The 26,739-nt window shown below is 27.5% G+C and overlaps 4 protein-coding genes and 1 pseudogene across 5 annotated transcripts; all 5 read left to right on the top strand.

Annotated features, from left to right (window-relative positions):
- The first annotated feature begins 4,234 nt into the window (after positions 1 to 4,234).
- LOC122857449 lies at positions 4,235 to 8,791 on the top strand (annotated as a pseudogene).
- Positions 8,792 to 11,126: 2,335 nt separating this feature from the next.
- On the top strand, positions 11,127 to 13,756 carry LOC122857453 (cytochrome P450 9e2-like). The gene is made up of 3 exons (XM_044159624.1): positions 11,127 to 12,384; positions 12,529 to 12,949; positions 13,062 to 13,756. The coding sequence occupies exons 1-3, from the start codon at positions 11,476 to 11,478 to the stop codon at positions 13,247 to 13,249; spliced, it is 1,518 nt and encodes a 505-aa protein (XP_044015559.1). The 5' UTR covers positions 11,127 to 11,475; the 3' UTR covers positions 13,250 to 13,756.
- An 11-nt stretch (positions 13,757 to 13,767) lies between these two features.
- LOC122857456 (translocation protein SEC62) lies at positions 13,768 to 16,373 on the top strand. Its single transcript, XM_044159628.1, has 4 exons — positions 13,768 to 14,037; positions 14,521 to 15,309; positions 15,390 to 15,490; positions 15,569 to 16,373. Exons 1-4 carry the CDS (start codon positions 14,002 to 14,004, stop codon positions 15,720 to 15,722), a joined length of 1,080 nt encoding a protein of 359 aa, XP_044015563.1. The 5' UTR covers positions 13,768 to 14,001; the 3' UTR covers positions 15,723 to 16,373.
- A 3,160-nt stretch (positions 16,374 to 19,533) lies between these two features.
- LOC122857446 lies at positions 19,534 to 22,844 on the top strand. 2 transcript variants are annotated; one of them, XM_044159619.1, is made up of 7 exons: positions 19,534 to 19,821; positions 20,085 to 20,609; positions 20,720 to 20,953; positions 21,161 to 21,348; positions 21,887 to 22,347; positions 22,439 to 22,519; positions 22,620 to 22,844. In XM_044159619.1, the coding sequence occupies exons 2-7, from the start codon at positions 20,103 to 20,105 to the stop codon at positions 22,772 to 22,774; spliced, it is 1,626 nt and encodes a 541-aa protein (XP_044015554.1). In that variant the 5' UTR covers positions 19,534 to 19,821; positions 20,085 to 20,102; the 3' UTR covers positions 22,775 to 22,844. The 2 variants fall into 2 exon arrangements, with proteins under 2 accessions (XP_044015554.1, XP_044015555.1); XM_044159620.1 differs by lacking the exon at positions 19,534 to 19,821 and adding an exon at positions 19,933 to 19,984.
- A 147-nt stretch (positions 22,845 to 22,991) lies between these two features.
- Positions 22,992 to 25,803, top strand: LOC122857445 (inositol polyphosphate 5-phosphatase K-like). Its single transcript, XM_044159618.1, has 7 exons — positions 22,992 to 23,473; positions 23,547 to 23,660; positions 23,727 to 23,952; positions 24,084 to 24,259; positions 24,329 to 24,556; positions 24,625 to 24,778; positions 24,848 to 25,803. Exons 1-7 carry the CDS (start codon positions 23,445 to 23,447, stop codon positions 25,220 to 25,222), a joined length of 1,302 nt encoding a protein of 433 aa, XP_044015553.1. The 5' UTR covers positions 22,992 to 23,444; the 3' UTR covers positions 25,223 to 25,803.
- Positions 25,804 to 26,739: the final 936 nt, after the last annotated feature.

Below are 26,739 nucleotides of genomic sequence, written 5' to 3'. Positions count from 1 at the left end.
GTAAATTAAAAATGTAAAAAATTTAATTTTTAAGGCAGTATGTAAATCTCAAAGTAGGACGACTCTTTGGGTGCAAAGGGGCACTCTGATAACCATAGTTCAAAAAAATAATAAGCGCCCCATAATGTCTGAAATTTTTATACTTTACTGCCGCATCTCTAGAAGTATGAGTGTGGGCGGCTCGTATTTACACACTAATCTACTTCAGCAGATTCTCAATGCTTCGCCCGGTACTGTTTGACCCTAAATTTTCGTCTTAAATAATGAATAACTTTCAAAATCCGTGGTAGAAATCAATGATTTTTTTTTATTATCTTCGTAATTTAAAGAAGTATAAGCTGTAGTAAAATGAAGGTTTTCTGTGAGAGCGTTTTTTCAATAGAAGAGAAAACGAGCCGATGCTTCCTATACGTGTGTAAAAAGTGTTAATTGTTGTCAACTTTGACCCTAATTATCTCACCTAAATCGTGGTAGAAAATTACAAAAAAAATTTGATAAAAGAGATCTTTATTTCACTTAAAAATAAGCCTCCTTTGATCGAAATCTGTGAGAGGGAATCTTTTTCAATATTTTGACATACCGCCTTAAAAGAAATGTTTAATTGAACATTTAAAAAATTCTAAATTTTAATCCTAACCTATAAGTGATGTCAAAGTCGTGAACCGTATATGACCGCGCATACAGACGTGCGCATTCAGTTGCCACAGCAGTGCCTTGTACTGCTGAATCAGCAGTACAGTTTACCGAGAATATACGGGTGCTTACTGTGGATTTACATGGACATCCTGCTACTGTAGCGGTCTACCATTACCGGTCTAATAGCTATTAGAATAATAAATAGATCTAGACCGTGGCAGGTCTAGACCGTGCCTGCAGCGGGAACGTTTTTTCAGTGCATACTATTGGGCCGAAACTTTGTTTGACGATGGGATTTACTTTCAACCTTAAGGTTGATTCCAAGTCCCATCGCCGTACCAATATTTATGCCACGAAGGGCCCGTATATTAATAACGCTATTTTCTATTCCCGTGTCCTGAAATTTTTGTGGTGCCACTGATGAAAAAACCAAGTTCTTTAGTAGTATGTGTGTGCGCGAAAACACACGCTGATCCATGGAGCTGCAGCCCCTCTTGTCCTACGCTGTTGCAAGCTGACTTTTTGCTGACTGCGCATTCAGCTGCGCATGCGTGATAATAAACAGGAAAAAAAATAAACACCCAAAAGAAAGCACCTATTAGCAAACAAAGTTTGCGTCGTACGCCAAAACCATGCTTGTGTTCATGTCAGTGTGCCGCGCATCTAGCAAAGTTTAATGTTTAAAAGTTAAATATTTATTAAAAGAAAAAGAAGAAAAAATTGAAATAATTATCAAAATTTTGTCTCGTCCAGGGCTACAATCTGATAGTAAATGTACAGTTTTAAATCAACACACAAAAAAGTTATTCGTAAAAACATGAGGTAACGCGTATACCTTGTGTGTTAAAGTTGTCAACTTTGACAGTAAATATCTCGCAAAAAGCAAACAAGAAAAAATTCAAAAAAATTCACAATATAGATAATTCTTTCATTTAGAAAATAAGTCAAAAAAATCGAAAGTCTATCAATAATTCAGATATTCGGAATCAACCTTAATTATTTAAATGAAATTTTCTTTTTTAATTTTTTGAATGGATTGATAAGGTATGATGATGATTATTGAATAATTTCGTGCTGCCATGTTTATTATTATTAAAGACAGAATTAATAGAAAATCTAAACCAAGGTTATCCAACAAAGAAATTTTGAACGTAAACATTTTCATTTTATTACACATTTTCTATTGATATAACACATTTCATTTAAACCGAATATTTACCAAAATTTTTACCTACACAGCTTCTATTTATCTATCGGTCTGATGATTCCTAAGCTAGTTGATTCGAAAATATTATTGTTAATTTTTTTTCAACTTTTTGATTATGTTTAAATGCAAATAGATAAATCATTTGGGACTATGGCGCGTTCTCTCTCTTTTTCCAACTCTGTGATTGTATGAGTGTAAAGCAGCATAAGTCTAAGCGTAGCAGGCTATTATTTATAATAATTAATAACTCGGTTGTTTATTAAGTTATGAAATCGAATAAACGCTAAAAACGATCTCCGTGCTAAGCTCTTTAATTTAAAAAAAAAAATCATAATGATCGGTTGGGTAGTTGCTGAGAACATATGCCTCAAAGGTTTTCATTTTAACATTTATATATATAGATATAGATATATCGCTGACGATCTCTAACGAAGTCCATCTATCGACAACGATATAACATAATACAATTATATATATATATATATGTGGCGTTCTTAGCCAATTCACGGGGTTTGCGGCCTGACCCTCTGCGATTTTGCTCATTTTTTGATATGTTGTAGATTTTGGCCTTAAAAAACCCGTATTTTTTTTTTTTTTTCCGTCAATTTTCGAGGACGCTACCATCGAATTTCGAGTAGAGTGGGTATAAGCTTAAACCCACTCTAATTTCGAGATATCTGAAATAGTCCCTTTTTTTTTTTCAAAATTGTATTTTTTTTCAACATCATTTTGGTTGTAAAAAAAAAAAAAAAAACGAAAGTTACTTTTATAAAATTTTCAATTTCTTTTTAGTTTTTTAAAAAAACCGGAAAAAAAATAAAAAATAAAACAAAACAATCGAAAAGACTCATTTAAAAGTCACTTTTAACTCAAATCATTAATATTTTTCAATCAAATATTTATTTATAATTGAGAAATATATATGTCTAAGGTAATAAAATTGATTATTTGGGGTTAAAGGTGACTTTAATTGCCTTTTTTTGATTTTTTTTTTAGTGATAATATTTATAATCAATTACAACAATATACATGTATAATGCGTCCTTCAAAAGATAATAAATCAATGTATACACAATTTAAGTTGCATATCTATAAATCAAAACAACTTAATAGATATTAAACACAATTTTTTGTAGATATGATTCGAATCAATATAGAGATTTAACACAAAAAAAAATTAACAACAATAATGTTATATAATAATATGATTGAAAGCCAAAAAAATGGTCAAAGTTGAATTTTTTTTTAAGCAAAAGAGGAATTCAAAGACAAATAAAAATAAAAATTACCAATTAAAATGATTTCATTTTTTGTTTGTTTACAGCCCGTTTTTTTATAAAAAATTTATAAGTTTTAATTTTTTTTTTGTCAATTTGTTTCACTATTTTATTTCACTATTTTATCATATGAAATTTACTTATTCTGTTTTTTGACTAATATTTATATAATATTTATAGAAAACATTATTTTACTAATTTTTCGAGTACACTTCACTTTTTTTTTATAATACTTTTCTAACAGTCTAAATCTATATTTTTAAAAAATGTTACATCGTGGACTCGAACTTGCGATTTCCTAAATTGCCTGACTACTAATTTGACAAGCTACAAACAAAAATAATTTAATGTTCCATTTATTGTATTAGCATAATTTCTCTGTATATATATACATTAATTCTTCAGCAAGCTTTATTGTAATTAGTTTGTTTTATAAAATTAAAATACTATGAGGAAGCAGTACCTGAGGACTTGATGTAGATTACAATTTCTGTGTCTACTGCTTGTCCTTGGTATTTTATTTATCTATAAATATTAATTACTGGCAAGCCTATAATTTATTTTTCCTCTCTCCTCCAAGCATATTTTCTTATTCTTGGAATTTTAATTACGGTTGATTGAAAAATGTAAATTTTACATAATAATATGACAATAGAGTCGATAAACAAATTTTCAAATTAATTTTATCTCCATCAAGTATAAAAATAATATTAACACAAAAAAGGAAGTTTTACACAAAATTCGTATATAATGTTTTTTGTTCTTGGAAATGACCAAGTTAAAATTTTTTAATGTAAATTTTAATGTAAATATAATATAAAATATAATCTTTATCTGTTTTTTTTTTTAAATTGTTCTTGCCACATTATTCAAATGTAAAAATTCTATTCTTTTTATGTAAATAATATACTAATTACTTTTCTCAGTGTCTCGATAATCCTTGAAAAACTGTTTATTTTGTTTCTTATTAAATATATATTTATTTAGTTAGTTTCCATGTAGATATAAACAAGGAAAAAATTTTATTTTTACATCAGCTTTTTTTTTTATTATTTATTCTACGCATCATTGTCAGCAAAGGTCATAACTCACTTGATCATTATGACCATGAGATAAATTTTTTTTATCAAACATTTGCGCTGTCATTTAATTACAAACACTTGCACAGACAACTGCATATATATGTGTTTCAGTTTTCGCATTAGACTGAAATGTTTAGTGCATTATAGACTTGCATGTCTAAAAGATCTGTAGCTGAATTTTAATATTCGCTTCGATAGTTTTTTTGTAATGATGGATACTTGGACGTTGCTTTTGAGTTTTTTAGTTTTTATAATTGTGTATATTTATTTTCAATCTGGGAAAGTGAAGTATTTTGAAAAACATGAAATTCCACATATTAAACCATGGCCACTGTTGGGAAATATGGGAGCATCATTGTTTCGGAGAATTTCAGTGTTTCATTACATCCAAAATGTGTATAATATAAATAAAGATGCTAAATACGTTGGTTTTTATGACTTTGGTAGTCCAACTGTACTAATACGTGATCCAGAACTAATTAAATCAATTGCTATAAAAAATTTTGATCATTTTGTTAATCATCGTTCTTTTGTTAATCCCGAAGTAGAGCCACTTTTTGGTAACAATCTTTTTTCATTACACGATGATAGGTGGCGAGAAATAAGAAATCTTCTTACTCCTGCCTTTACATCAAGTAAAATGAAAGGAATGTTTAAATTAATGTCAAATTGTGCTGAAAATTTTGTTGACTACCTTGTGAAAGATTCAAAAGAAAAACCACTTGAAATATTTTCGAAAGATGCATTTTGTCGTTATACAAATGATGTTATAGCAACTTGTGCATTTGGAATATCAATAAATTCAATGAAAGATAAAACTAATGATTTTTATGTACTTGGTAGAAAGGCTACAAACTTTGAAGGATTAATGTCCGTAAAATTTTTCTTTGTTCGGAGTTTTCCAAATTTCTCAAGATTATTCAACATAAGAATAATTGATAGTAGAGCAGATGGATTTTTCAAAAAAATTGTAGAAGATACAGTACGTACAAGAGATGAAAAAGGAATCACAAGACCAGACATGATTCAATTGATGATGGAGACAAGAGCCAATAAGACTGGACCAACTCTTTCGATAGGAGATATGACATCACACAAGCTTTCATCTTCTTTTTTGGGGTTTGTTAACAATTTAAATAAAATTTGAATGAATTCTGTATATTACACATTTACTTTGAACAAAAAAAAAACTCCATAAATGCCATGTATAATTATAAATAAATTATATATTATATGTATATTTTCTTTTTTACGAATTCAGGGCTTCGATACGACATCGAGCCTCATGTCATTCGTTGTTCACCAAATCGCTGCTAATCCTGAGATTCAAGCAAAGCTTCAAAACGAAATTGATGAAATGTTAGAAAGAACAAATGGGGATGTAACATATGAAGCTGTAAATAGACTTGCATATCTTGACGCAGTCATTAACGAAACACTCAGATACTATCCGATTGCTGGATTTCTTGACAGAGTTTGTTCGAAAAGTTTTGAATTACCTCCAACATTGCCAGGAGCAAAACCACACCGCCTTGAACCTGGTGATTTTATATGGTTTCCAGTTTTTGCAATTCAAAGAGATCCAATATATTTTGATGAACCTGACAAATTTTATCCAGATAGATTTATTGAAGACCCAAAAGGCACTTTGAATTCTCCAGCATACATGCCATTTGGTTTAGGTATATATATTTACATTCATTTATTATGTTGAAAAAATTACTTATCAATTGTTTCAATTTTCAGAATAGAATTTATAAATGCATATATTTATAATAATTTTTTTTATTTAGGTCCAAGAATGTGTATTGGCAATCGATTTGCATTATTAGAAACTAAAGTACTATTAGTGCATCTTGTTGCTAAATGTCAACTCAAACCAGGTAAAAAAATGATTTTGCCACTTGAAATTAGCAAGAGTAGTTTAGCAATGGCAGCTAAAGGAGGGTTTTACCTGGAAATTCAACCAAGAAAAACCCAAGAAAAAAATTCGTGATCGTCTGTGGAAGATCGTTGAAGATGTCACTTTTGCAGACTACATCTACGACTATATAGTTATATATATCTACTAGCTGATTAACCCGGCTTCGCTCGAGATTATTTTTACAATTTTAGAGATGTTATCAATTGTTTAAAAAAATTAATGACTTGCTAGCTCCAAATAATATTTCTATTCCAAACTTTTTGGTAGCAAATAAAAGTCAGAATTTTTTTCGATGAATTTTTTTTAAATTTTTATGCTAGTTTTTTTTTTTTAGATAATGGATGTCAAAGTTGACAACTTTAACACATAAGAATAGGGGAAGAATACATTTATGCTTGTCGTTAAAAAAATTTTTACTACTACTATTTTTTAATTATCAGTCTGTTTTTCTTCACAATACGGATTACACACTGAAAACACGTTCCTGCTGCCGTAGCAGTAAAGTAGCAAAATAGACTGCGAAGCGCTGAACTGCTGTAAGAGCAGTACACCCAACTTGGAATTTCTGTACTGCTCTCAAAGCAGTACAGCACTGCTGCTGTAGCGGTAGACTTTACTGTTGATGAGTTCAGGCGTATGAGCGGTACAAAGAATGCTGTATGAGTATGCTGTAAAGACTCATTCGATAAATTAAATGATGTATATATGTATATTATTAATATTAATTATTAATAAATATGATTATATATTACTATTATTATTGAATATGAATCGATTTTAAAATCTTGTATATTATAAAAAAATATGGATAAAGAATTTGAAAAAATATATTTTATTTGAATATAGAATTAAAAAATTTACATTTTTAATTTACCGTTTAATAATAATAAATTAACTTATTGATTAAACAAAGGAATTGCATTAACTATAATGATAGTATAAATATAATATTACATGGTAAATTAAAATGTAAAAATTTAATTTTAAGGCAGTATGTAAATCTCAAAGTAGGACGACTCTTTGGGTGCAAAGGGGCACTCTGATAACCATAGTTCAAAAAAATAATAAGCGCCCCATAATGTCTGAAATTTTTATACTTTACTGCCGCATCTCTAGAAGTATGAGTGTGGGCGGCTCGTATTTACACACACTAATCTACTTCAGCAGATTCTCAATGCTTCGCCCGGTACTGTTTGACCCTAAATTTTCGTCTTAAATAATGAATAACTTTCAAAATCCGTGGTAGAAATCAATGATTTTTTTTTATTATCTTCGTAATTTAAAGAAGTATAAGCTGTAGTAAAATGAAGGTTTTCTGTGAGAGCGTTTTTTCAATAGAAGAGAAAACGAGCCGATGCTTCCTATACGTGTGTAAAAAGTGTTAATTGTTGTCAACTTTGACCCTAATTATCTCACCTAAATCGTGGTAGAAAATTACAAAAAAAATTTGATAAAAGAGATCTTTATTTCACTTAAAAAATAAGCCTCCTTTGATCGAAATCTGTGAGAGGGAATCTTTTTTCAATATTTTGACATACCGCCTTAAAAGAAATGTTTAATTGAACATTTAAAAAATTCTAAATTTTAATCCTAACCTATAAGTGATGTCAAAGTCGTGAACCGTATATGACCGCGCATACAGACGTGCGCATTCAGTTGCCACAGCAGTGCCTTGTACTGCTGAATCAGCAGTACAGTTTACCGAGAATATACGGGTGCTTACTGTGGATTTACATGGACATCCTGCTACTGTAGCGGTCTACCATTACCGGTCTAATAGCTATTAGAATAATAAATAGATCTAGACCGTGGCAGGTCTAGACCGTGCCTGCAGCGGGAACGTTTTTTCAGTGCATACTATTGGGCCGAAACTTTGTTTGACGATGGGATTTACTTTCAACCTTAAGGTTGATTCCAAGTCCCATCGCCGTACCAATATTTATGCCACGAAGGGCCCGTATATTAATAACGCTATTTTCTATTCCCGTGTCCTGAAATTTTTGTGGTGCCACTGATGAAAAAACCAAGTTCTTTAGTAGTATGTGTGTGCGCGAAAACACACGCTGATCCATGGAGCTGCAGCCCCTCTTGTCCTACGCTGTTGCAAGCTGACTTTTTGCTGACTGCGCATTCAGCTGCGCATGCGTGATAATAAACAGGAAAAAAAATAAACACCCAAAAGAAAGCACCTATTAGCAAACAAAGTTTGCGTCGTACGCCAAAACCATGCTTGTGTTCATGTCAGTGTGCCGCGCATCTAGCAAAGTTTAATGTTTAAAAGTTAAATATTTATTAAAAGAAAAAGAAGAAAAAATTGAAATAATTATCAAAATTTTGTCTCGTCCAGGGCTACAATCTGATAGTAAATGTACAGTTTTAAATCAACACACAAAAAAGTTATTCGTAAAAACATGAGGTAACGCGTATACCTTGTGTGTTAAAGTTGTCAACTTTGACAGTAAATATCTCGCAAAAAGCAAACAAGAAAAAATTCAAAAAAATTCACAATATAGATAATTCTTTCATTTAGAAAATAAGTCAAAAAAATCGAAAGTCTATCAATAATTCAGATATTCGGAATCAACCTTAATTATTTAAATGAAATTTTCTTTTTTAATTTTTTGAATGGATTGATAAGGTATGATGATGATTATTGAATAATTTCGTGCTGCCATTTTTATTATTATTAAAGACAGAATTAATAGAAAATCTAAACCAAGGTTATCCAACAAAGAAATTTTGAACGTAAACATTTTCATTTTATTACACATTTTCTATTGATATAACACATTTCATTTAAACCGAATATTTACCAAAATTTTTACCTACACAGCTTCTATTTATCTATCGGTCTGATGATTCCTAAGCTAGTTGATTCGAAAATATTATTGTTAATTTTTTTTCAACTTTTTGATTATGTTTAAATGCAAATAGATAAATCATTTGGGACTATGGCGCTTCTCTCTCTTTTTCCAACTCTGTGATTGTATGAGTGTAAAGCAGCATAAGTCTAAGCGTAGCAGGCTATTATTTATAATAATTAATAACTCGGTTGTTTATTAAGTTATGAAATCGAATAAACGCTAAAAACGATCTCCGTGCTAAGCTCTTTAATTTAAAAAAAAAAATCATAATGATCGGTTGGGTAGTTGCTGAGAACATATGCCTCAAAGGTTTTCATTTTAACATTTATATATATAGATATAGATATATCGCTGACGATCTCTAACGAAGTCCATCTATCGACAACGATATAACATAATACAATTATATATATATATATATGTGGCGTTCTTAGCCAATTCACGGGGTTTGCGGCCTGACCCTCTGCGATTTTGCTCATTTTTTGATATGTTGTAGATTTTGGCCTTAAAAAACCCGTATTTTTTTCCGTCAATTTTCGAGGACGCTACCATCGAATTTCGAGTAGAGTGGGTATAAGCTTAAACCCACTCTAATTTCGAGATATCTGAAATAGTCCCTTTTTTTTTTTCAAAATTGTATTTTTTTTCAACATCATTTTGGTTGTAAAAAAAAAAAAAAAAACGAAAGTTACTTTTATAAAATTTTCAATTTCTTTTTAGTTTTTCAGAAAAACCGTATAAAAGATCAAAAGTAAAACAAAAACAATCGAAAAGACTCATTTAAAGTCACTTTTAACTCAAATCATTAATATTTTTCAATCAAATATTTATTTATAATTGAGAAATATATATGTTTGCTGTAATAAAATTGATTATTTGGGGTTTAAAGGTGACTTTAATTGCCTTTTTTTGATTTTTTTTTTAGTGATAATATTTATAATCAATTACAACAATATACATGTATAATGCGTCCTTCAAAAGATAATAAATCAATGTATACACAATTTAAGTTGCATATCTATAAATCAAAACAACTTAATAGATATTAAACACAATTTTTTGTAGATATGATTCGAATCAATATAGAGATTTAACACAAAAAAAAATTAACAACAATAATGTTATATAATAATATGATTGAAAGCCAAAAAAATGGTCAAAGTTGAATTTTTTTTTAAGCAAAGAGGAATTCAAAGACAAATAAAAATAAAATTACCAATTAAAATGATTTCATTTTTTGTTTGTTTACAGCCCGTTTTTTTATAAAAAATTTATAAGTTTTAATTTTTTTTTTGTCAATTTGTTTCACTATTTTATTTCACTATTTTATCATATGAAATTTACTTATTCTGTTTTTTGACTAATATTTATATAATATTTATAGAAAACATTATTTTACTAATTTTTCGAGTACACTTCACTTTTTTTTTATAATACTTTTCTAACAGTCTAAATCTATATTTTTAAAAAATGTTACATCGTGGACTCGAACTTGCGATTTCCTAAATTGCCTGACTACTAATTTGACAAGCTACAAACAAAAATAATTTAATGTTCCATTTATTGTATTAGCATAATTTCTCTGTATATATACATTAATTCTTCAGCAAGCTTTATTGTAATTAGTTTGTTTTATAAAATTAAAATACTATGAGGAAGCAGTACCTGAGGAATTGATGTAGATTACAATTTCTGTGTCTACTGCTTGTCCTTGGTATTTTATTTATCTATAAATATTAATTACTGGCAAGCCTATAATTTATTTTTCAATCCTCTCCTCCAAGCATATTTTCTTATTCTTGGAATTTTAATTACGGTTGATTGAAAAAATGTAAATTTTACATAATAATATGACAATAGAGTCGATAAACAAATTTTCAAATTAATTTTTATCTCCATCAAGTATAAAAATAATATTAAAGGAAGTTTTACACAAAATTCGTATATAATGTTTTTGTTCTTGAAATGACCAAGTTAAAATTTTTAATGTAAATTTTAATGTAAATATAATATAAAATATAATCTTTATCTGTTTTTTTTTTTAAATTGTTCTTGCCACATTATTCAAATGTAAAAATTCTATTCTTTTTATGTAAATAATATACTAATTACTTTTCTCAGTGTCTCGATAATCCTTGAAAAACTGTTTATTTTGTTTCTTATTAAATATATATTTATTTAGTTAGTTTCCATGTAGATATAAACAAGGAAAAAATTTTATTTTTACATCAGCTTTTTTTTTTATTATTTATTCTACGCATCATTGTCAGCAAAGGTCATAACTCACTTGATCATTATGACCATGAGATAAATTTTTTTTATCAAACATTTGCGCTGTCATTTAATTACAAACACTTGCACAGACAACTGCATATATATGTGTTTCAGTTTTCGCATTAGACTGAAATGTTTAGTGCATTATAGACTTGCATGTCTAAAAGATCTGTAGCTGAATTTTAATATTCGCTTCGATAGTTTTTTTGTAATGATGGATACTTGGACGTTGCTTTTGAGTTTTTTAGTTTTTATAATTGTGTATATTTATTTTCAATCTGGGAAAGTGAAGTATTTTGAAAAACATGAAATTCCACATATTAAACCATGGCCACTGTTGGGAAATATGGGAGCATCATTGTTTCGGAGAATTTCAGTGTTTCATTACATCCAAAATGTGTATAATATAAATAAAGATGCTAAATACGTTGGTTTTTATGACTTTGGTAGTCCAACTGTACTAATACGTGATCCAGAACTAATTAAATCAATTGCTATAAAAAATTTTGATCATTTTGTTAATCATCGTTCTTTTGTTAATCCCGAAGTAGAGCCACTTTTTGGTAACAATCTTTTTTCATTACACGATGATAGGTGGCGAGAAATAAGAAATCTTCTTACTCCTGCCTTTACATCAAGTAAAATGAAAGGAATGTTTAAATTAATGTCAAATTGTGCTGAAAATTTTGTTGACTACCTTGTGAAAGATTCAAAAGAAAAACCACTTGAAATATTTTCGAAAGATGCATTTTGTCGTTATACAAATGATGTTATAGCAACTTGTGCATTTGGAATATCAATAAATTCAATGAAAGATAAAAATAATGATTTTTATGTACTTGGTAGAAAGGCTACAAACTTTGAAGGATTCCAGTCGGTAAAATTTTTCTTTGTTCGGAGTTTTCCAAATTTCTCAAGATTTTTCAAGATAAGAATAATTGATAGTAGAGTAGATGGATTTTTCCAAAAACTTGTAGAAGATACAATACGTACAAGAGATGAAAAAGGAATAACAAGACCAGACATGATTCAATTGATGATGGAGACACGAGCCAATAAGTCGGGACCAACACTTTCGATAACAGATATGACATCACAAGCATTCATCTTCTTTTTTGGGGTTTGTTAACAATTTAAATAAAATTTAAATAAATTCTGTATATCACACATTTACTTTGAACAAAAAAAAAAAACTCCATAAATGCCATGTATAATTATAAATAAATTATATATTATATGTATATTTTCTTTTTTACAAATTCAGGGCTTCGATACGACATCGAGCCTCATGTCATTCGTTGTTCACGAAGTCGCTGCTAATCCTGAGATTCAAACAAAGCTTCAAAACGAAATTGATGAAATGTTAGAAAGAACAAATGGGGATGTAACATATGAAGCTGTAAATAGACTTGCATATCTTGACGCAGTCATTAACGAAACACTTAGATACTATCCGATTGCTGGATTTCTTGACAGAGTTTGTTCGAAAAGTTTTGAATTACCTCCAACATTGCCAGGAGCAAAACCACACCGTCTTGAACCTGGTGATTTTCTATGGTTTCCAGTCTTTGCCATTCAAAGAGATCCAGTATATTTTGATGAACCTGAAAAATTTTATCCAGATAGATTTATTGAAGACCCAAAAGGCACTCTGAATTCTCCAGCATACATGCCATTTGGTTTAGGTATATATTCATTTATTATGTTGTAAAAATTACTTATTAATTCTATTCTATTTTCAAAACAAAATTTATAAAAGCATAACCATAATAATTTTTCTAAATATTTTTTATTTAGGTCCGAGAATGTGTATTGGCAATCGATTTGCATTATTAGAAACTAAAGTACTATTAGTGCATCTTGTTGCTAAATGTCAACTCAAACCAGGTAAAAAAATGATTTTGCCACTTGAAATTAGCAAGAGTAGTTTAGCAATGACAGCTAAAGGAGGTTTTTGGTTGGAAATTCAACCGAGAAATAAATAACTACAATAAGCAACTATAATTATTATAAATAATAATGAATAATATTAATAATGGATAATATACATATGTATATTACAGCTGAACTATAATTTGTGTATCAGATATAATAATTTTCTTGCAATATTGGATAAAAGTGTTTTATTAATAAATATGTACTAATAAAAAATAAAATAACTGCAAAATTAGTTTCATTACAATTGGCGCTGACCTCGAATACTTGACGCTGTTTTTTTTCTTTTTATGATATGTTATTATACTAATTTTATTATTAATTTAAACTAGTTTAAACAATTGCGTAGCAAGTTTTTTTGGATTTAAATTATTGATGTCGATAAAGTAAATTTCTTTTGTCCATCTATTGTCGATTTTATGAAACAGATTGTGTCTTTGGATGTGTGTGTGCGCGTATGTATATAAATAAAACATGGAGGTGAATATACACCTCCATGAAATAAAAAAATAAATAAATAAAAAAATCATAACCAAACTCTTTATTCACTAAAAAATTTTTTTCTCTCATTGTGTTTACTCTTTTTGCCACATAGATAAATGTGTGAAGACCGTGAAATATCAACCTAATATCAGTCAAAACTCGGATCAAATTTGTTATAAAAAATAAAGTGTTGAAAAGAAGAAAGGAGCAAGGCTCTGGAGTTGAAATCAAACAGTTTGTCTAACGACATACTTACATTATAACTGTATTTAAATTAGAGCATTAAAAATAACAAGACAAGTGGAATTTAATTCACAATATGGCTGAGCGTAAGAAGAACAGGAAACGCAAAGATGTGAGTTATTTTTATTTATTTATTTAATTATAATATTATTAAACCAATGATCTATCTAAATTAAGCCATTTTTCATATTATTTAAAAGTACTATTTGACATGATGAAGTTTTTTTAATAATGACATATTCAAGCTGTTTTTTTTTTCATCTTCACATCACCACGTTGACAACATGTCTCGTAGCAGCTGTTACCCTTGACCCCCGTGACGTCAGCATACCATTATTTATTATTTTTCCTGAAAAAATTCTAATTTTCCTTATTATTTCTTCAATGTTGACATTTTCTACATCATTATGACTTTTTTTTATTTTTTTATATCAATTTTTTATCCATTATTCATTGTTATTCTAATGTAAATTGATTGGATCAACTGATCTTTGGAATTATTAGATTGATCTGTTGAATTATTAGATTAAGAAAATCATCAATAAATCCAAGTCGTTAATTGATTAATTAATTTAAATTACTTTTTTATTTGAAGGAAATTCTACCAGGTACAAAACCACCAGTGGATAAACCAAGTAAAGAAGAATATGCTGTTGCAAAATGGATACGTAAAAATGTAAAATCTAAAAAAACAAAATTTGCCAGTCATAATGTTGAATATTTTACTGGTTCACGTGCTGTTGATGCATTAGTTGAAAATTCACCATGGAATAAAACTCTATTTGAAACACGTGAACAAGTTGATGAATTTTTAAATACAATGTTGAGACATAAATTTTTTCATCGTGCTAAAAAAGTAGTTGTTACTGAAGAAGAATTAAATAAATTACGTGGATTAAAAAAAAAAGTTAAAGATTGTTGTCGTGATGATAATAATATTAAAAAAGATAAAGATAATGAAAAAGATAATAATAATGAATTAAAAGATAAAGATGATGATACAATAAAAGATGTACAACCTAAAAAAAAGCCAAAAGTACGTCTTGAAATGCATATGGAACAATTTTTTTGTGATTGTAATGATGCATATGTTTGGATTTATGAACCAATACCAATATATTATTGGTTTTTTGGTACACTTGTTGTACTTGGAGCAATTGGTGTATGTTTATTTCCATTATGGCCATTAACAATACGTCATGGTGTTTATTATTTGAGTGTTGCTGCAGCTGGTTTTTTTGTTTTTATTATTGCACTTGTAATTATACGAGAAATAATATGTTGTTTGTTACGGGTACTTACATTTGGTCGACATTATCTTTATCTTCTTCCAAATCTTACCGAAGATGTTGGCTTTTTTGCTTCCTTTTGGCCACTTTATAAGGTAATTTTATTATATTTTTTTGAATGGTTTTTTGTTTTTTACTAAATTGTTTAATAAAAATTATTATTTTATAATTACAGTATGAGTATCATGGTCCTGATAATGATAAAAATAAAAATAAAAAGAAAAAACGTAGGAAAGACAAAGATTCTGATGGTGAAGAAAATTTTACTACACAAGGGTAATTTATTAATATTTTTTAATTAAATAATTGTATTTAATTTATATATTAATTATTATTTTTTTTCTATTTTTTTAGTGAATCAGAAACAAATTCAAATGACAAAAATAACAAACAAGATAATAAAGATGATAAAGAGGATGATGGTAGTGGTGAAGATGGATCAGAAAGTGAAAAATCTAATACTGGAAAAGATTTCGAAATCGTCCAACACAATGAACTCGATATATAAAAATATAAATTATATAACTGACTTGAAATATTAAATATCAACTATTTACAATGACTAATTGTCTTTTATAAAGTATTTTTCATTTTTTTTTCTTTAATTTAACTTAATCAGTTAAAAGTTTTTTTTTTCTATATAATTTATTGTCAGTCTTCTCACAATTTCGAAAATCAGAAAACAAAAAATATTATGAAAAATAATGGAGGACAAATCATAATAGCTTTTCCTAAAAATTAATCAGCATTTAATACATATTTTTCAATTTTTACAAATTTTTTAAACATTATAAAAATTATTTTTTATTTGACACTTTTTTTACCGAACTCTTGGTTCCTTTTTTTTTTTTTTGAAAATTTGGTTAAATGAAAACCGTGGTTAGGCTCATTAGGAGCAAGGTTTATTCTGTTTCTAATAAAGCTCAGTGTTATTTAATAAAATAAAAAAATTCATGTACCTAAATGAAACATTGGAATCACTTTTTAATAACTCAGTTACCTTTCATTGCTCATACTGAGAGTTTACAAACAAATGTATACCATAAAAAACAAAAAAAAAAAACGTTTACAAAAATTTAAAAGTTCTATAAATGAATCTCATGTTATTTAGATTATTTAAATATAATTGAGCTTTTTTTGACAATGGAAATAGTGGACATATCTATCTAATACAATAGATTTATTTATATTTTTATGTTCAATTATTATTATTATTATTATATAATTGTATTTTATTAATATGAATTTTTTTAAATTAAATATATAAATTTAAAAAAAAATTGAAAGGTGTAGCTAAGGAAAAGGATTTAAAAGAAAACAAAACAGAAATAACAAATTCTGTAAATAAAAAAATAAAGAATAATAATAAATATAAAATATTGTTAAATATTCAATTTATCTATACATCAAAAAAAGGAAAGATTTATGATAATTAAGTTAGTTAGTTTAATTATTTTTTTTTTATGCAGTTAATTTTTAGAAGCATTGTATTTCACATGGCAGCAGGGAAATTAAAATTAACAAGTTGATTACGTATAGATGATCTATTATTAGCAACAATATTAAAATCAATTATTGAATTAAAATTAGTTCATTAAACCACTGAGTTTTTTTTGTTAAATACATTGAATGTGTTAAACCATTTGTTCTTTCAATAAGTCGAAGAGCTTGAACAAGAACTGTTATTATGTTTGCCGATTTTTTAAGTAGTTCATTAAAATACTCTAGAGCTTTATTTCACCATATTCTGCAGCTAATATAATTAATATAATTTAGAATTTATTGAAAAAAGAAATTCAATTAAATTTTGTTTTACATGATATAATAGTTTAAAACTTTTATTTTAATTATTAAATTAGTAATTTTATATCCAATATAAATTAATAAGAATTGAAAAACTAGTATTTAATTTCTCAGAAAAATCCTTAAATTCATCTGGCTCAGGAGATCTGAATCACAATGGATCAAAAATTGCTTCAAGGACAGATTTGTCAGGTTCAGTCTGTTGGTTCATCATATCACTTTCAACTTTTTTCTAAAAGCAAAGATTTTTTTTTTTTTAAATTGATTTCATCGAGTTCAAATTCATATTTTTAAATTTATCAACTGATTGATTTTTATAAATTTATTAGAAGACAAAATATGATGGAAAACATATTTTTAAATATTAATAAATTTTCTGGCTTGACTGGTTATTCAAATTTCTAGTTATTATTTATTTATTTTTTTTAAATTTACATGTTTATTTATTTATGCCTTCAATTGATTATGTAAATTTTATAATTCGCTATCGGGTTATACCAACTGGTTTTTCACAATTTTACGATACTATTATTTTAGGATTAATGTTCATTTTCTTGGCGTCACAATTTTTTACAAAATAACCGTTATTTTCGGAGCTTATTGCACATCCAAACAGATATGAAAGACTCTTCTTTATACACGTATATTTTAAATTGCATTAACACTTTTTAGTTTTTACATGAATTGAAAAGTATTATTAAGTTTTAAATGAAATTGAAAAAAAAAAAAACTAAAATAATTTAAACGTTTTTTTTTTTTAAATAAATTACTATCTACGAAATCATTAAGTAATTAAAAACTATTATCCAAATTTTTAAAATTATGTACACCCATTTGGAGAGATAAAAAAATAGTTAAAAAATTTATATCAAAAACTGTTTGAATCAATTTTTTTAAAATTAAAGCTCTTAAGACAATGCGCTATACAAAAAAAAAAAAAAATTGACTGATGTTATTCAAACGAGAGGACCCATATAAAGAAAAAAAAATACTAAATTTTAATTTTTTATTAAAATAAAACACCATATTCATTGAGATATGATGATTTTTTATCACCGCTTAATAATTTATGGTATTTTGATACTTATTAAGCAAACCGGTTTGAAAATAAAAATATTATTATGTATATATAACAATAAAGTTTACTAAATCAATGATTAAAAATTTTAGGTAAAATCGAGGGGCCATTCATATGCCCCGATTTAGTGACATCACGACTACAAATGTGTAGTCGAAATGACTACGAGTGATTACGAATGACTACCAGTGACTACAATCGAAAGACTTGTGACTACGTTTGACTGCATACGACTACATTTTGACTACACTTCAGCTTAAAAGAATTGAATAAAAATAATAATTACCAATAACAAATTAATAAATGATTCAAAAATCATCAACAATTTTTTTTTATCATAATGATAATTATTGATTGGACAGCAAATAATAATATTCGAGATAATATTTTTTTTATTTTTTCTTTATTTAAAAATATTGAAAATTTAGTACCTGACAATATTTAAATTATTACAAATTTAATTTTAAAAGTATATTTCGATTTCCTTATAAATCAAGTCTTGAAATTGGTCAAATTCGCTAAGTATTGATTTAGGCATATTTTGACAGCTTTGATTAATATACACAGTTACAAATGCATAATAAAAAAAATATAAAAAATGCATATGGTATACACCTACCAATAATAAGTTAAGAAAAAAATCATTAAGTATGGAAAATCATTGATTTGCTACGACTGGCGACAACAGACTACGAATGACTACGAATGACTACGATTGACTACGCACGGCTACTCCGAATGACTACGAAAGTGAATACGAAAAATCGTAGTAAAATTTTAGGTGACTCCGTTGACTACACCATAACTACTTTAATGAATGGCCCCTCGGTTAAAATACATAATCCTTGAATTTATTTGAAATTTTTGGTTGAAAAAAAAAAAATGAAATAAAATAAAATATCCTATAAAGGTCCAAGGTAAAAATAAAAAAGGCACCACAAAATCTTTTTGAAAAAGGAAGAAAAAAATAAAATAAATTCCTCACATCCAGCTTCCCTCGAACCCGAACTTGTATTACTCATAACACAAGTCCTCCAAGAGAGTTCCTTGTAGTTTTTTTTTTTTTTTTTTTATCATTTTATTTTTCTTATTTTCCCGGGGTTATTGTACGCGATAGAGTTGAGTATGTAAATGTTAGTCCCGGGTGGGTCTGAGGCCCCCTTTTTTTTGCCCTCCCACCCTAACCCCTCTTTCACTTATCAGCCACTTGGATACATGTATGTGCGAACACAAGGCAACTCTCATCTTTGAACGCATGGAGTTTAACATACACCTCCATGTTTGAACGTTAAAAAGTTCCTCTTTTTTTTTTTTTGTTTTAATCATTCTCTCTTTCTTGTCTTTCCCATTTTTTTTTTTTTTTATCTTTCTCTTATCGTCATCACCTCACACACTGGCCTCTTCTAATAAATATCTAAAAGTTATATTCTTCTCTTGTATCTCGTGGTTGTTTTTTCTCTCTGTTCCAGACGTTACCTTCTTCATCACCTCTACCTCTTTTTTCTTCATCTGATGGGGCCCTCTTGACTTTGCTTCCACACACGTATACATATATGCCACTCTTTAGCAACCACTCTCGGCTTCTTTGGGCCGTAACGGATAAGCCAAGGCAAGGCCCTAACCGTAGTTCCTCGTCTTGCTGAAGCGAGAGAGCGAAACGATCATGACGAAGATGGTTTTAAAGAAACATGCCGAAATGACTTCAGTACGTTTTTAGTAGTTGGAGGTAGAATATTATTTATTATATTAATTTATTTTACTCCAAGCTTCAATGAATTAATAATAATTCAAGTATAAAAAATTATAAACAATAAAAAAAATTGTTTTAATTATAAAAAAATGAAACGAAATTTTAGAAATTTTTTATTTTTCATTTGGCTATAACGAAGGTGAGAATTAAATTAAAGTGATCATTGACTAAAAGAAATATACTTGATTTTTTTGCTGAATAATTTTATAAAATTTAATTGTTATTTATTTTTTTTTTAGAGTAAAGTTTTTTTCATAATGAGAGTAAGTCCAATTGTATTCTCAGCTGCTGTTGAATTGGCATGCGTTGGTGGTAGAATGGCACAAAATGATATAATAAAATCATCAAATTATTCATTTGAAGAAATAATGATTGCTGCAGCAGTTGCTGGTGTATCAACTGGTACAACAACAACAAAAACAAATTTACAAAAAAATATATGGAAAACACAACGTAAAACTGAGCTATCAACTGAATTTTTTTTAATTCCTGATATTAATTATTCAAATAATGATAATAATAGTATATCAAGTGTTGCAAGTGTTATAAGTGTACCAGCACCAAATAGAACTATATCAATTGGTCATAATATAAAAAATGGTATATTAAATAGTGATGGAACAAAACTTATGCCTGGTGTACGTCTTCATGGTGGTATTTATGGTGGTATATTACGACAAAAAAATTGGGCAATGCCTTTAGCTGCATTGAGTGCTGCTGCTATGTTATTGATGGCAGCATTTGAAATATTTGTTCTTTTAAAAGTGAGGAATGCAATTAATTATTTTTATTATAATACATTGCAATGAATTTAATTAATATATTATTATTTTTTAAAAACTTTTTTATAGTTTTTTTGTTTCTTATTTTTAAGGCAAGAGCAGCAGCACCAAATAGAAGACATCTATTTTTAGGTCAAGCCCTTTTATTGGGACTATTTATGCTTGCTGGATTATCAGCATCAGTATCACTTGTTCCAAATCCAGTATCTTGTGCAGCATTTAGACTTGTTGGTTTACCAGCTGCCCTCATATTTGCCGCTCTACTCGTCAAATGTGTATTTTTGCTTTCTCTCAATAGTGGAATATATCTACCAGCACCGTATCAGGTAAACAAAGATATTAAAATACCATATTTATGAAACACATAAACATACTTATTATTATTTTTTTTATTTAATTAGAAAATGATTTTCATCTTTGTAAAATATATTTGAATTTTTAAATTATAAATTTTGATATAATTAATTTTTCAAATTTTATTTTTCAAATGAATGAATTATTTTAATTGTTTATTTTTCGATTATTTATTTTAGGCACTTGTATTGGTATTTGCTGTGCTCGTTCAAGCTGCGATTGTCGGTCAGTGGTTCTACGGTGAAACACCAGACGTTATTCGACCATGTCTTATTGGAGCAAAATCAGTATTGCTACAGCACCATCATCAGCAAAATTATTATACCTGTTGTAAGACACCATTAGGACAAACAGTTGCTTCTTTAGGGTAATTTAAAAATTAGTTTATTGGTTCAACGTGATCAAGTACCATGAAGACCGCAATTGATTTTTTTTTTTTTTTATCTTCACTTCAGTAAATAACAGCTAAAGAAAAAAACAAAAATGTGAATGGAATTAAAATTTAAAGCTGTTTTGATTAAATTTTTGTGATAATTTTATATAAATACAATGATGAATATGATGTTGAAATTTGGATACGATTAAAGGTACAATTTACTCGTTATTTCATTTTAAAGTTATCAACTTTTTTTTTCCAAGATTTATCAATTTATCAAGTACCAAATGCTTTAAATAATCATTCACTCATTTGTTGATTTTTCGTTTAATTAATTTACATATACATGTTGCAAGTTGCTGATGGATTATCAATTTGAATGATAATTATCAATAAAGTTTGTTTTTAAAATCGATTATATTACATATCAATTAATAACAAATGGATAAAAAATTTTATACAATATTTCAACAAGACACACTTATTGGTGTAATCAATTAAAATTAATTGTTTTTTATTTTCATTCTAGATACCCAGGAGCTTTATTGATTGCAGTGGCGTGTCTTGCAATTCGAGCAAGAGGTGTACGTGACAATTACCGAGAATCAGCATTTATTGGTATTGCTGTTGGTTTAACAGTTCCAATTTGGTTGACCAGTGCAATTGGCTCAGCAATTGCTATTGATAATGATCGTGAAGCTTGGATTGCTTATGGTTTATTGCTTACATCATTTGTTGTTTTTTTAACAATGTTTACACCAAAAGGACGTCAATTAGCTGCACTTGGACGTGAAGGACCTGGTGGTATACCCAGTACTGTTATGGCTAATGGTAGAACTGTCGTTATACGTGATGATGATGATGACGATGATGATGATGAAAATGATCGTTTGAGTTCTTTACCTGGTAGTGGATATTCACCATCATTTTATCATTTTAAACCAGCTGAATCTACCTCACTTACCAGAAAAATGCATTTTCACAGTACAGGTATTTTTTTTTTTGCAAAATTATAAAACTTTAAATGAAAAAAAAAACTCATTAAATTGATAAATATTTATGATGTCAATATAATTTACAGATCGTGTTGCTCTTGTGTCATCAGGAATTCCTGGATGCAGTGCATGTAGACAAGCAAGTAGTCCAGGATACACATCTGATGGTAAATCTAAATTATAAAAAAAAATGTCTTGTAAATGTTGTTAACAAGTTTTTATATTTTTTTATATTTATACATTTTTTTGTTGATTTTTTTAAATCAGATTTACAAACTCCAGCACCAATAGAAACTTATGTTTTGCCACATGGAATGTATATTGGTGGTACTGAACTTGATGCTGCAAATTTATACACAACACTTTCAGCTGCAAATCCAAATGTATTTTTTCAACGTGCCCATCCTGGAATGATTTATTAACTATCAACATTTTATATTAATTTTATCAAACTCTAATCGTAGAAAATATATAGTCATTTTTTAAATTTTATATAACATTTTAATTATAACAAAAATGAATAAAAAAATTTACATGAATATTATGATTACTTTTTTAATATTAAAAGAATATATATTTAAAATTTCCCGCTTAAATCACCATTTAAAAAAGAAAAAAAAAAGTCACGTTTGATTGGCTGGCGGGAATGACAACCAGCGCCACCACTCAGCTGTTTTTTGAACACAAAATAATAATAATAAAAGTGTTTTTTTATTTTTTTTTTTAACGTCAAAAGTCAAAACACACACGTCAAAAAAAGAGACTTTGGAGTGCTTTCGAGTTTATAGTTTTATAAATTCATTTAAATGTAAAAAAAGTGACATTTAAGAGAATGGATCAAACTGTTAAATGTGAATGTAAAAAAAATCAGTATATTTTTTACCAAAACATATTGTAGTCGATAATAAATACAAGTATTTACAAAAACAAAAAACAAATAGAAAAAAAATTTGATTATTATTTAACTTTGACAATGAAACTATTTGCAAAGTCAAAAAAACATTTAACAAAGTGATGAAGTTTATCTTTAAACATAAACTCTTGAAATAATTAATTTCTAAAAATAAAATTAGAAAATCAAGGTCTTTAAAAATGTCGTCTTCAACAAGTCATAAAATGAGGTTAATCTGAGTTTAAATATTTTTTAAATCAAATTTACAATAGTACTATTTATTTATTTATTCATTATTTAAGGTTGTATTTTGTTACATGGAATGTTGCAACAAAATATCCTGAACAAGATCCAAACCAAATGCTTGGAATAAATCATAATGATACAAAAAATATGCCAGATTTTTATATTGTTGGGTAATTAATGTTTTTTACTTTTTAATTTTACATATAATTATTAAATATTAAATTATATTTTATTAGATTGCAAGAGGTCAAATCACAACCTCAGAATATTTTAATTGATTTCTTGACCGAGGATCCATGGACAAAAATATTCAAAGAGACATTGAAAAAATATGATTATGTTAAAATTCGTACACAAAGATTACAGGGTCTTGTTTTAAATGTTTTTTGTGTACGAAAACATTTAGTACATTTACGAATGATTGAAGCAAGATACACTAGAACTGGTCTTGGAGGAATGTGGGTAAGAAAATTAATGATAAAAAATTATAATGTATTTATGCATTGATCAAATAAGATTGTAAAAAATTTTGATGAACTGGAAATTGAGTATTATTCGTTACTCTGCTAATTAAAATGATTTAAAATTTACAGGGAAATAAAGGAGCTGTTAGTCTTCGTTTAAATTTATACGGTGTGAGTATTTGCATCGTAAATACTCATTTGACTCCTCATGATCATCTTTTAACTGACAGAATATCTGATTACAATACTATCCTCAGGGAGCACTCTTTTCAAGTACCTGAAACTCGTCATATCTTGTATCATGAGTACGTTGAAAATTATTTTAAAAATAGAAATAAAATTTAATTCTATATTTTTTTTTCTTTTGTCAATAGCTATGTATTTTGGATTGGTGATTTAAATTTTCGACTAAATGGACAAGACTTAACCGCTGAACTGATTGACAATTTAATAAAAAAAAAAGATCTCAATAAACTTCTTAACAGAGATCAATTAAAAATAGTTATGGAACATGGTGATGCATTTGCTGAACTTGTTGAAGAAAAAATTACATTTTCACCAACTTATAAATTTGAATTTGCATCACAAGACTATGATTTAAAGTAAATTATTAATTTAACTATTTAAAATTTCTATAAATATTAATATTAAATAATATATATATTTTTAGACGTAGACCATCATGGACTGATAGAATTTTATATAAAGTTAATACTGATGTTTATGAAGATACAAAACTTGAAGCAATTCAAAAAAATTATCAAAGTCATCCAAGCTATATACAGTCAGATCACAAACCAGTTACTGCTGAATTTGAAATAACGGTAAAAAATAAAAAACATTTTACATTAAAATATATTAATTATATTATCTTGAATTTTTTAAATTTTTAGATTAGACCAGATTTCGAAAAACATGATGGTATAATATTTCAAACAATATCAGAATGGTTTATTGATGAACAAAATTCAGCATGTTACAGTTATTTTGGTAATTTTAAATCTTCAAATGTTGATTGGATTGGTTTATATCAAGATGGTTTTTCTAGTCTTGATGAATACATTGTTTATGAATACGTTAATCGTACAAATAGAACAAATAATAATGAATCATCTGATCCACGATTACTTACTGAAAAAATTTATTTTAGTGAAAGTGTCTTAAAAACAGCTGGTATGTATCGACTAATTTACGTTGCTCAACAAGGTGATGTTGTATCAGTTTTAGGTATCAGTCCACCATTTCCAGGACATCGAAGAATTCAATAGAATTTATAATAGCATATTTTTAATTAATTACAATTTTATTTTCAAGTATTAAATGAACAAATTTTTTAAGGGTTAAATTATGAACAAATTAATATGGTACCTGTTTAGAATGTTATATTTTACTTAATTGATTTCTTTGTTCAATTAAGAATTATTATTTTATTTTTTTTTCATTAAAAAAAAATTGTTATGATCAATTTTAGTGCATATTCATATGAATATTTTTAAAAGTATTTTTGTAAGTGATGATAAAAATTATTGGATTCATTGCTATAACATAACTACTGATGTTTAATTACATTGACAACAAAAAGTGACTTTGTTTACATTCCTATGACTTGAAAAAAAAGTGTGCGGTTAGAAGCTTTATCGTTACTAAATGTTAATTTTTTTAACTATATTTTTTTGGGAATTGTTAATTATTTGACATGCTTAATAGTTTTTATTTATAATAATGCATAGTTTAAATTTGTATCATTAGGGAAACAGGGAAATATATGAAATATTATTAGAAATATTAAATTTTGTATTTAGGAGGCAGATTGGAATTGAAACAATAAAAATAAAAATGAATAATTATTGTTATTTATTGATACCTACTTACCAAGTATCCTAGTTATTTTTTGTTACGCATAAAAAATCTACGAGGTCTACGAGTTTGAAGATCATTTTTTAAGTTTATTACTATGATATTATTCTAAATAATGTACGTTTTATTTGTTGATTTATTTGACTTGGTCCAGGACGTTCTGTTGTTGTTGATGCACGTTTTGATATTTCTACTTTTGTTTTACGTGGACTTGCTTTATTATCAATTGATAATTTACATATTAATTTTTTTTAGTCGAATTACGTTAACTTTTACCTTTTTTATTTATTAATTTTTTAATATTTAATATACTATTTGACGTTTATCACTCATACTTTGAAGATTTGCGTTTGAAAATGTATGCCTGCGATGTACAAGATGACTTAAACGTTTACTAAGACTTTGTTGACCACTACTCTGGTGAAAATAATTTCTCCGGATTTCCACGTAAATGAGACTTCCGGAAAAAAATTTCTCTAATAAAAAATTTACGGAGCAACATTCGGATTGTTTTTCCGGAATTTTCATGTCAAGAAAACCAACGTGAAAAAAAATGAAAAAATGAATAAATATACTTTGATAGAGAGAATCTCTCCCGATTTTCTTTAGATTTTTTCCGGATGGTCTTGGGATGTTTTCCGGATTTCTCTCAAATTGAGATTTCCGAATATTTTTTTCCGGAGTTTTATCGGGTTTTCTCCGGATTTTTTTGAGGCAAAAATTCCTCTTTTATTTTTCCTAAATAAACTTTTATTTCTGGTTTTTTTATTGATTTTTCCATTTTTTTTTTAATTGGTTTTTTAGGCGAAAATTCCGAAAAAAATCTGGAGATAATATCGAAGTAGTCTGGAGATTAAAATTAATATCTCCGGAAGTCTCTATTGCGTAGAAATCCGAAGCATCAAGCAATTCCGGAAAAATCTGGAGT

Source organism: Aphidius gifuensis, linkage group LG5 (assembly GCF_014905175.1).
Source record: "Aphidius gifuensis isolate YNYX2018 linkage group LG5, ASM1490517v1, whole genome shotgun sequence".
Lineage (NCBI taxonomy): Eukaryota > Metazoa > Arthropoda > Insecta > Hymenoptera > Braconidae > Aphidius > Aphidius gifuensis.
This window is presented reverse-complemented; position numbering and strand designations above follow the sequence as displayed.